This window comes from Amblyomma americanum, chromosome 10, assembly GCF_052857255.1.
Source record: "Amblyomma americanum isolate KBUSLIRL-KWMA chromosome 10, ASM5285725v1, whole genome shotgun sequence".
In the NCBI taxonomy this organism is placed as follows: domain Eukaryota; kingdom Metazoa; phylum Arthropoda; class Arachnida; order Ixodida; family Ixodidae; genus Amblyomma; species Amblyomma americanum.
Genome location: NC_135506.1, coordinates 52,579,445 through 52,591,470, shown reverse-complemented (window position 1 = coordinate 52,591,470; position 12,026 = coordinate 52,579,445). Strand labels below are relative to the sequence as shown.

Genomic DNA, 12,026 nt, shown 5'->3' with positions numbered 1-12,026 from the left:
AACATAACCGCGTACTACAAAACGCACAGAAGAATGCTTCCACCTTCCCATAAAACCCTCAATATGGCCGACGCCATCGCCTGGCGCTAGCTCCAAACTCTCAGGTACCCTGTCATTTTCATGAACACCTTTTCTTCCCCACCCAATACTCCAAATGCTGTCTGCACTGCAACAATCCAAACCCAGCACTATATCACTCTGTCTGGGAGCGACGGAGCCCACAAAGAAAGCAAACACTATCTCCCACCCTGGGAGGCTGCCTTTGTCAGACTCGGACCCGAGCGACCAACAATCTCTGCTCGAGCGGGCGCGCCGGATCGCGACAACCATCGGGGTCCTGGACCGAGTATTCCGCCCATCCAAGGACGACTATAACTAACCGTAAATATATGTTTTGAAACCACCACCACCACGCGCACGTGACAGCTTTCGGAATGAGAATGTCTGTCTGCATGTCGCTCTCTATAGCTAAGCATAACGACGAACGCCCAGGAACGATCTCTTCCAACCTTTTGTGACATACCACAGAAAAGAAAAAATGTCTGACTTTAAACAATCATACGCCCATAAGCGGAAACCTGCGTTCGGTGGCAGAGAACGTATGTGTCCCTCGGGCGGCGCCGGAACCATTTTAGTTTTTATTGGAAGGAACACAGTGCCTTCTTCACCCCACCCCCACTGCTTGCGCTCTTTATTATCTATCCTCCAAGAGTTGTCCACACAGAGGAAGGAAACACAGCAGAGGCCTTGCTCACACAACAAACTGGGACAAAAGTGTGGGAGAAATCACGTTGTTTTTCTAGATTAGGAGGTCAGCTTGTCCGGGCAGCTTAGCAAAGGCGTCATAGTTGCTATTTGTGCCCAGACGGCAGCAGCGGCCCACGGCGTACCATGAGCGATGCAGCGTAGGCGTACTTTCGCTAACTGCTCGAACTTGCGTCGTTCACGCATATCCCAAGGCGGAATTCAGCGCAAAGCTTTCGTTGTCGTCACTTACCTGAACTTTGTGCATTGCGTGCACAGATGTCAACGCGCCTGGCGACAATGATCGCATTGGCATTTCGTCAAATTGCGACACTGCTCGGCGCCGTCGGGAGACTTGCGCTGTTCTCTAGAGTGGCATTCGCACTGCTCGTTCAGCAATGATTTTAATGCGTAATCATTACTTGGATCACGCGCGGAGTTAACAGAAAGTGTGTACACTTAGCCGAGCTTACCGGAGTTACTACCGAGTAGCCGAGTAACTCGGATAGGTTCGGCTAAGTGTCCACACTTTCTGTTAACGCCGCGCGGGATCCAAGTAATGATTACGCATTAAAATCACTTACCCTCGGCACTGTGACCACCAAATTTTGGCTACATCGTGCCAAATTACATGCGCATTCGAAGAGTAGTTAGGCAAAGCAACCCCTCCAGTGCACGTAACTCGCCAAAGTAGGCAAATTTCTCGAGCCACAGCGCCGAAGGTAATCGCATTTTCGAAATTCTAAAAACTCGTATGGCGGTTACTAAAGGTCGCCTACAAATTTCTAATTGCAACCAAGTGCTTAACTCCAATAGAGAAAAAGTTAATGATTGGAAATTAGTTCACCACGCTTACCAGTTAGGAGGATTCACCGGTTTTCTGGTGTCCGCCAACCCTGAATACCATGACGCGAAAGGTATATTTTTTCCTCAAAAATCGTATTTTTGAAAATTGCTTAGTCTTCCCTGAAACACCCGGTATATGAGCATTAAGCCACGGGGCTCCGAATGGTGTGCGGTTTGGTGGCCAACGAGAAGTTACACAAACTCAAAAACCCCAAATGCATCAACGGAAGCAGCAGTAGTACATAATGCTTTCGCATTCATAGCACGTAAGCAGACTTAAGTCCACCCCCCCCCCCCCCCCCCCCCCCTGTAGTTTTTAATCGCACTCTATACTGTATTCGCTGTGATGGAAAATGGTACGTCTTCAAATGTATTTCCCTTCATCGCTGCAGAAACGTGCTGCGTTGGGTATCAAAACACAAGGGATTTTTCTTATCTAAGTTTACTGAAGAGTGATTTTATTGATCTTATATACTGAACAACTTTAGCTATCAAGAAACTTGAGAATTTTTATTGTTCCGGAAGGCTGCCTACCTCGAGAAGTGGAAAAAAATTCCTCACTGTTGGACTCTTAACGAGTGCCCGAGGAACAGCAGTCGGTAGCAGGAAGGCATGAGTGCGGATTCAACTCTAGTCCTCAGACGTTCCCACCTACAGGAACTATCAGGAATCATACAGATGCCATTTGCGTTGATTACCTTGGACAGATGTTTACAGATGCACACGGGTATAAATGCAAATCAGTTTGATATGATGCATGTGACAAAACTCGCACGTGTGCATTCGTGCGCATGGTCTCACATGGAATTAACCGATGCGACTGTTTTGAGGTGTTAAGAACCGTATTCTTGACATTTATTACATGATAGGGATTTCATCTTTTTTTTGTTTGGTAGCCGATATGTATTACAGATCGCCTTCCGTCATTTCATCCCTTGACATCTTTAATTGCGATCGTTTCTCAATTACATCGAGTCGAAATTCGTTAACTTGCACGTTGGTCCCTATGGGAGAAACCATAACGAACCATGGATTGCATGCACTTGTTTCAGAATTGTCTTTTAATCGTTTCTGAAATTCTCAGGTAGCTGAGGCATGAACACCAGTTCTTTTTTTAAGCTCATAAGAGCTTAAGCTTAAACGAGTCGCAGCTCCTATGAGTTTTTGAAAACAAAGAGTGTTCTGTAGTTCTGTCAAGGAGTCGCACGTCGTCTTCAGGGAACAGATCTCAGCCAAGATGTTGCTCGCAGGAGTCCATGCTAGGTTGACTCCAGTAGCAAGCTCTTGCTTTTACGATATCAGTCAAGGCTATCAGTCAAGGCAACCTCTTCTGTAGTAGAACCTTGTTCATGCTGAAAAAGGGAATAGCAAGATCAGATGGTGATGTCATTCATGGTTGCTTAAGAACACGAAGCATGCAACGCGCATTCCAATAACCTGCTTTGTTTTATATTAGAAAGCAGGCGATAAGACAAAAGTGACAAATCGCATAACACAGCCGCCGCGCCGGTTCAGTGGTTATGGTGCTCGGCTGCTGACCCGAAAGATGCGAGTTCGATCCTGGCCGCGGCGTTCGAATTTCGGTAAAGGCGAAATTCGAGAGGCCCGTTTACTGTGCGATATGTCAGTGCACGCTAAAGAACCGCAGGTGGTCGAAATTTCCGGAGCCCTTCACTACAGCGTCCCCCGTAGCTTGAGTCACTCCGGGACGTTAAACCGCATGAAAGGAAAGAAAAAGGAATTGTGCGTGTTGAGCCTGTTTGTTCCTCTTGGGGCTCCTGTAATTGTTCTCTTGAAGCGGCAGCTGCTAATTAGTATGGCGGAGAATTTCCGCAGATAATTCTTTGTTGAGAAGTGCTTTTGAGTGTTTCGATACAAAAGCAAGGAAATGCTCATGCAGGCTCTGGGCCTCCTGTTGCCTACGTCGCATTTTGTGTTGCCATATTCCGGTATTTTGAACGATAGTTATTATCATTTAGGAAGTTTTTAATGATCTGAGAGGTTTCAAACATTCATTGCCGTGACATGTACTTGCAGGCGCTTTGCCTGTCCTATAATTATACCTTGCTGACACCATCTCGGATGATGGCTCGTGAAAATTAAGTATTGTCATTGGGCTGCGGCTGTCCTGTAGATTGTGGCTGCAACCTGCGATTTTCAAAATGAACAGCAGTCTATATCTCAGTTATCATCTGGTGTGCACCTGCTTTTTTCGTCTGCAAAGGTTTCCTGTACCCGCCCTTCTTTCTTCCTATCTTGGGGCAACCTTATCACGTGCAGCATGCTTTTCCGCTCCGTTTTCTCATTCACTGGGGCGTACTTCAAAGAGACAATAGGGACACGATCAATGTAACGAGAAATGCAAAACCAATCCTGCAGATTGAGATTGGTCCCATCAGATCCTATGACCGCCTGGACATTTTCTTTCTTACTGTGACGAAAATTGGCCCGGTTTCCCTCGTTTCATGCCACCTGTCGCGTACTCCTGGCCTGGACAAAATATGCATAAAGTTTCCGTTGTCACTTCACTCACTTCACTACCCTTCCCGCTCCACTACCCACCCTTTCCTCATCGTCCTCCGTCCGAGTGAAGATCCAGCATAACACCTGCCAGTCCTGACCGTAGTTGTCCGAACGGAGGCAAGTCCTCCTGTCGAAGCAATGGCTAGCAGACTGTAAGCTTCCCTTTAACCTATGTTCATTTCATGTTCGCAAGAACCGCACCTTCCTGCTCCCTTTATACTGTTTGTGAAGTTGCGAAGGAGGCTTTCTGATCCGATCGCAATTCAGTTAACTGAACGCCTGATAAATACTGTGAAAGCGCAAGAAAATAAACGAACCTTTTGTAAGCCTTACTCTGCACGGGCGTAGCGGCTCTTGCTGTTTGAATTTGGGCAGGAAGCGTTTGAAGTTATCGAATAAGCTGCCTGTGTAAGCATATTTTGCGTAATCTCAGCCATCTAGCTCTGCAAAGCATCCAAGCTCTGAGGCAAAACCGCTCCTCTCGCATTCAGGAGCCATGTTGGGAGCAGAGGATAAGGCGGGTGCTTGCTTAAGACGTTTATTTTTGTACGTCCAGTTCGCTTTGTTCTGGAATGCATACTGTCAGCCAAGCGCATCCTTGAAATCGCTGCCCATCCGATCATTCAGTCCGATTTGTTCTTGACTAGAAATTTTCATTTCCAGTAGCCGCAAAAGTGTCTCTTCAGGTTTAACAGTATGTATTGCAGAAGTTTCAAACGACCTGCTTTCGGTTTCTGCTTCATGTTAGATAAGCTGCACTCAATCCCGACATATTTTAATGCCTCAACGGAGCCAAATAAGAATGATTGGTCAGTTTTCCTCTATGTAATACACGCGGCAGTGCCACGCAGTATGAGGAATACTTCATTAGACTGCATTAGTGACCCTTCTAAGCGTTGTACTAAGTCGAGGTGGTTTAGTGGGCCAAATAGTAACTTCACTGCACCTTGATAATAGCATCAACAGTCATCTAAAAAAGAAGGCCGCCACCATCTGGAAGACGTTGAAGTAGCGAGCGTTAGCTGTTTGGTTTACTAGATGAAGAAAGCGAAGAAGAACCTACCACTCGTCTCTAGAAAGGGAATGTAATACCCTTTGAAACGAGTTGGATTGCCACCATGCTCGGCTACGCGTGTACGCACGCCGCCTAGCGGAATGATTGCCGCCTAACGCCATCTATCAGATAAATTACGATGCACGTCTACCGAATGTCGGGTGGCACCCATTCAAGATACGTCCCAAACGGAGTTTGCTTCGTTTGGAGGGTCAAAGTTGGCCTAGCATTTGGCTTGCGGTGAGATATGGTAACGCTTCAATTAGTAACTGCATGTATGCATAGCTTACCGGTTATTTATTTGTGGTTTTATTTCTATACCACAACCCATAGCGTTTTATTTTCCACCCAAATTCGGTATACAACTGTCCCCGGATGGGGGTCCCGTTGTTGTCGTAGTATGTATAGCAGACTGAAAGTAAACACGCATATCGTTCCCATAACGGGACAGTTTTCACACCCGTTTTAAGATATTTTTTGGTGAGGCGGAGGAAGAGATGAGAGGGCACAACCAATTTTATTGGCCGCCATCTTGAATTCAGGAAACCGAAACTATGCCGCCATTTCGTCCCCTAACGTCATACTCACATAGTACACCTCTATCCACCATATTGGGCCGTGACGTCGTCATTGGCACGCGGCAGGGGGTATATTGGATCGTGACGTCATCATTGGCACGTGGCAGGGGGTTGTTTCTACAATGCTATTCTAGATGACGCTACAAGTCTCAATGCGAGATGCGCTGTTTTCGATTTGCAGCAACAGATGGCGCTTTCATCTCGGGGTGCTAGGAGAACTAACGAAATTTCTAAACGCGGTAAGTAGTTGCTGCCACAGATGGCGCTATGATCAAGGGCTGTAGCAGACCCCACGAAATCTCGAAATGTGATGAGTAAGAGCTCACGCTCTTAAAACAGTAACATATTCTATAACCACGGCACTATTTGTCCTGGGCATGGGAACAGCATCAGACATACTTTGCGCAACTTTTCAGTGTACACAGCATTGCTACGGGGCTAACCTGAAGCATTTCTCTCGCAAGACGAGCGAGCAGCGCTCTAGCGGATTCACGCTCACTCAAGGTACCGGCGTTGATGTCGACACTGTTATTGATAAGTGATGTTGACGGCGTCGCTGATGCCATGAGCTTGAGGGACATGGAATGCCTGTAGCGTTGACTCCTGCCGTAGGAACCGTGGCTATCATCGGCCTGATGCGCAGTACTTGCCGTGTCACTATTAGAAGGGGCAGGCATGTCGATTCGGACGCTTAGCTCAATCTGGGAAAACAAAGCACACAGGATTAGTGAGCCGCGTCGCCGTGCTGACCCAACATGCACTGAACCCACACTTCAGTGAAAATAGAGACTGAAGACAAGATCAAGTTTACTGATTTCGATTCATTACTAACTACAAAGAGGTTTTTTTTTTCAATCTATAATGAGGAAAAAAAGACGCCGCCACTGTCTGGAAGACGCTGAAGTAACGAGCGTTAGTTAGCTGTTCGGTTTACTAGAATCGATCTCAATGAGTTGCGTTAACACGTTTTGGCGGGCTAGTTGGTTAAGCATCTTGAATAAACAGCGCGAACAAAGACGAGCACAAAAGACAAGAAAGCGAACGACACGGCGCTGACTAACAACTGAGGGTTTATTGCTGATCACACAAGTATAAATACATAGATGTCGGCAATGAGGGAAAGGTTTACAAAGTGCAAAACAACCAAAAACAAAACATAAATGTGACAACAGCAACATAAGCACGCTAGAAATCAGCAGAGATTATCAACCCCCAGGAGTGACAGCTCTTTTTGCAGAAGTGTTAGCGAAGGGGTACTTATACATGCATTTCCCTGCTTGTATATGTTTTATGCCTCGATAATTTCCCTCGCAGTTTTTTCCCGATTTTTGGCAATGACCTTGGTTTCATGATATAGTGGTACGCACTGTTTTTTCTCTTTCTTTGCCCATTCACAATCCCGGCAATGAATGCCGAGATGACCTGAAACTACTTTTGACACCTTATAGCTGTGTTCGCTCAGCCTTTTATTTATGCAACGTCCCGTCTGTCCAACGTACTGCCCTCCACAGGGCAGAGGGATGTTATAAACAACCCCCTTATCACAAGGGACGAAGCGTGACTGGTGCTTAGTTGCGCACTTCGCCACTTTTCCTTTGAACTCATTAACAGATCGGCACAAACCGGCTAGACGATCAGGCGCGGAAAACACAACATCGACACCTGCTTTTTTCCCCACTTTTTTCAGGGAGTGTGAAATTCCATGTAGATATGGAATCACAGCGACACGTTTGCGGTTGTTGTCCGATCCCTGGCCGTCTCGTGTAGCTGGTTCTGACTTGCTCTTCTTTAGGACCGACTCAGCTACTGACGTGATAAGTTCTAGTGGGTACCCTGCCGAAAGCAATCTTTTTACCTTGCTATCTCCAAACGTCTGGCGTGAATGTCTTGATAGATGGTGGAAAATGAAAGAAAAATAGCTGTGCCTGCACCACAACTCTGCAGGAAATGTTGCAGGCACCAAAACTTTCGGGTAGCTTACCATGAATAGGACAGAAGTGGGAAGAGAGCGTTTGGACACATGAATAGAATACGCATAATTAGGATGTGGCCCGTTGCTTCAAGACAGTCTACGCGGAAGCGAAAGCCTGTGCACCTGATACGACTAAGCCACGTACGGCTTCTTGAGCGGGCGAGTACAAATCCATTCGTGCTCATTGTTTTAGTCTAAGGATATCAAAACATCTAACGCCTGCGATTAGCAGTAGGACGTCTACTATGGCGTGAGAAAGGGATAGTAATAAAATGAAGTACGTTCAATGTCAAGCAATATAGTCCGCTACAAAGTGAAAATTATTCATTACCTTACCTGCATTGTTCTCTTGTGCATAATCCTGAAGGGAATCTGTAAAGGCCGGCCTTTCAAATAGAACTTCCAGTACAGAAGCAAGAACACTGCACCTAGAGGTAGAAAGACGAGATTGAGCACTGCGAGGTTTATCGCTCTATCCAATGGCTCCTCTGATAGAGCCCTGCAAGGGTCGCAATTATGGGCCCGAGCCTGAGGAAACTCTACCCTACCCGGCGCGGCACAGTTTTCCAAATGTGCGGGTCCGGCTCATTCCCGAAACAACACGAAAGCTATAATCGTACTACAGAAACGCAAATGTCCTTGTTACTATCAATTTCAGTGTAAAAAAAGAAGTGCTTCTCTTCAGAACAGACGCGTAAAATCCCTAGTCTCTGGTTTTGGTTTGGCTGTCGCATCTTAGACAATAAGTTTAGAAAGCTTTTGTAGAATTAAGCAGCAAAACGGAATTTAAAAAAATGGCAGTGGCTTAACTTGGCTAACCCTGGAATTCAACGAAAAGCAAGCACGCTTGCTAAGCGTCTGAGGCTCGTCCATGGCAGCTCTGTTACACGCTCGCGACAGCCGTTCTATACAGACCCGCACGACCACGTGGCTATGACGTGTATCATCTGGTCTTACGACACTCCCATCGGATGTCATCACGTGGCTTCACATCACCCCATCTGTTGTTCTTAAGGTCAAATGTCAACCCAGAGATCAACCAATGTCAAAGGTCAACTAAAGGTCGTGGGTCGAGAATTCGACAATATAACTGCACCACATATGGTCATACACGGCTAACGTGGTTGGGTTGAAGGTCGTTCAAGGTCATTCGGTAGCCTACGCGACGATTGATTTACCTACTATCGCAGTGAAGCTTTTCACTCCAAACTGTGTTGCATTCAGAGACCGCGGCAAGTCCTCACACCACTGCTTGCCCAATGGCGCAGCGGTTAAGCGATGCGACATTGCACTGGCGGGTGGGGCTTGTGAGTCTCAGATTTCTGTTCCCAAATAGTGCGAGAATAAATAACTACCGCAGAGAATCGCTCCCGTCGTCCAGTTTGCGCGCGGCAAATATTTTGTGCAAAGTATGGAGTTTGAAACGGCACATTGTTTTACTCAGAACAAAACAAACAAACGCGCTGGAGAGAGTGAAGCTGTGATAGGTGCACAGTCGATCACCATAAGGGCTAACTTTGTTCATTTCTGACACCAATATTAACTGATGTGCGAAGGGATATGCACTCACCTATTACTTGACTTCCCAGAACCACGCCTTCAGCAATCCAGATGTTCCTGTCGGCTCCCAGCGCGCGCTGTTCGAGCGCGTATTCAAAAAGCGGGGCCGTGTTCAGTCCCCACAGAAGGAGCGAATGAATAGCTGCAGTGCGCGGGTGTCCTTGCTCGTAAACATTGAGAAATCCGAAGATGAAGGCTGCGCTCACAGCGACGGTGTGCGCGGCGTCTTCAGCAAGGGGCACCTGTTCCGCGGTGTAAATTATCCTCTTCATTGTCCCGACGTATATAATCAAGATCATAGCGTTGAGAACTGGAGAAAAAGTAGGTAGAAAAGAGAAGAAGTTGTTAGTTGATAAAGTTCATTTAACTGCTCCGTGCGCTACACGCTCACAAGAGTCGTAACAACGTCTGAAGCTTGAGCTGCATTATTAGGCACGACACTAATGGCAGTGCCAATGGGGGCTTAGTCTTAGTTTTTTTATATATGGGGACGCTGCAGCCCTTACAAACATTTCTTTAGGCTGGGTATAGAATCTCAATAGACTTCTGTCTATAAAGTCTATAGGCTCTCTACAGACAAACCCTAGAGAACAGTCTATAGGCAATACAAATCCTACAATCTATAGACAATTATAGATCTATGGCCATATATTTTTAGTAGACTTTTGTTTATATGCAATCTGTAGACTATGAATAAACAGAAATAAATATCTATAGGAAGACAATATAGTCTATAAGACGTCTATAGACTGTCTATAAACTGTCTATATTGACCATTTTTATAAGAGTGTGCTCCATTTTTTGCACACAACTGCACAAAATTCTTCTCCAGCACTAAGTGCGGAACCGTGACGTGAAAACAGCGTTGCTGGTATTACTTTTGTGATCTGTTTGAACTTAAGACACTTAAAAACAGGTGTCACTAAATTGTCATCATTCAAACTCTGAAAAAGTGTCCATTCGATCAGAAGTAGTTCTTATGATTGGCGTGCTTCTCGCTCAACAAAGATACCACTTTGTACAGAAATGCAGTTTAACCTTAGTTAAACTATGTTTTTATTTATTGTTTATTTTCGCATACTCTAGCCTCGCACGAGGATGAGGATAATATAAACGAAACTTCATTTTACACTCTTTTCAAGGGCGAATACCTGAGCGACTGCTTAACGCCTTGAGAGACTGAGAAAAATGTCAAATTCGTGTCCCCAGAGCTAGGCCCCTGAACAAAAATAAAAGACAACCATCATTTACAGGGAAAGTTTTGTCTACGTTTACCACAAGAAGGTCTATAGAGCTAAACCAGGATGTAAGATATTTCTTGACAATCAACAGTCATGCGGCGTTCAAATGTCTCCATGTGGAACTAAGTCCGAGTCTGTTGTACCAAGTGTTTCAGCGAACACTTTCAAAAATTTTCAAAAGTAGGCTTTTTGGGGTAAAATATGTCCTTTGCGGCATAGTATTACAAGCGTTGACAGACACCAGAAAACCGGTGAATCGTATTAAGTAGTAAGTTATTTAACTAATTTTTAATCATTAAATTTTTACCTAGTAGGGTTAGGCACCTAGTTGCAATTAGAGATTTGTAGCCGGTCCTTACTGATAGCCTTTCGTGTTGTTTAGAATTTCGAAAACGCTATTACCCCTGGCGCTGTGGCTCGACAAAATTTGCCTTTTTCGACTATTTACGTGCACTGGAGGGGTTGCTTTGCCTGCGTGCTTTTCACATGCGCATGTATTTTCGCACGATGCAGCCAAACTTTGCAGAGCCATAGCGGCGACGGTAATCGCGTTTTCAAAATTGTAGAAACTGATATGGCTATTACTAATGACCGGCTACAAATCTGTAATTGCAACGAGTTGCCTATCTTTAATAGTTAAAAAGTTAGTTATCAGAAATTTGTTAACCAGCTCACTACGTAAGACAATTAACCGGCTTTCCGGCGTCCGCCAACACTGGCAATACTATGCCGCAATTAGAAGCCATATTTTTACCCCAAAACATATTTTTAAAAATTTTTGAAACTCCCGGAAGCACCTGGTGTTTATTCGCAGTGTCTAGAGAACCGGCTCTCTCCACCGTTACCGAGCTGGCATTCAAGCGCCGTACGGCGTAGCGTGTATCATGATTTTTGGCTTTGACAGACGTCTTTGAGGTCCAGCTTCTGCTTCTTTCAACGATCAGGTTGGTCAGTCATCAGCATATTGATTTTATGTCCCACCACGTAGCCTTGCGAAAGGAAAATGCTTTGAGCCTTGTAGTACTAGTCGCAGTTCCTGTTCTCGTGCTTCGTGCTTGCAAATTGCCGTAGCAATGGATAAATGACGCAGCCATTTGACGTGCAGTAGATAAATAAGCTTCACGAAAAAATTTAAGGAAACGCTTAAGCTCCGCCTTAAGGGTACGACACGACAGCTTTAACGGTTGTTCACTGCTCTCTTAATTGTACTCATTTGTAACTACACACTCATTAGCATACATCAGCAGGCACACTAGAACGCGTGATACACCACAAGGCACACAAGGTCTCACTTTGACAAAGTCTAATAAACGAACTCAAAGGTCGTGGGTTTGGTTTCTAACTAATTACCCTAATGTTCTTTTCAGCGGAATTAATTTTCTTCCCATTCTTATATGCCATAATGACATCTCAGCCATGCTACGACCTCATAATTACAATATAACTGATGCTTTAATCAATTTCCTTCAACAGCTCAACGTGTGACGTCAGGACCCTTTCGACCAATA

General features: G+C 45.4%; 1 protein-coding gene across 3 annotated transcripts in view; it reads right to left on the bottom strand.

Moving 5' to 3' along the window:
- Window positions 1–2,517: 2,517 nt before the first annotated feature.
- Window positions 2,518–12,026, bottom strand: part of LOC144106376 (XK-related protein 4-like) — a 56,314-nt gene continuing 46,805 nt past the window's right edge. The window contains exons 4-7 of one of the 3 annotated variants that reach the window (XM_077639157.1): window positions 9,288–9,587; window positions 8,054–8,145; window positions 6,189–6,446; window positions 2,518–2,942 (exon numbers count right to left, since the gene is read on the bottom strand). In XM_077639157.1, the coding sequence (XP_077495283.1) occupies window positions 2,889–2,942; window positions 6,189–6,446; window positions 8,054–8,145; window positions 9,288–9,587 (704 nt within the window). In that variant the 3' untranslated portion in view covers window positions 2,518–2,888. The remainder of the gene's footprint in view (window positions 2,943–6,188; window positions 6,447–8,053; window positions 8,146–9,287; window positions 9,588–12,026) is intronic. The other 2 variants (XM_077639156.1, XM_077639155.1) reach the window with 2 other exon arrangements.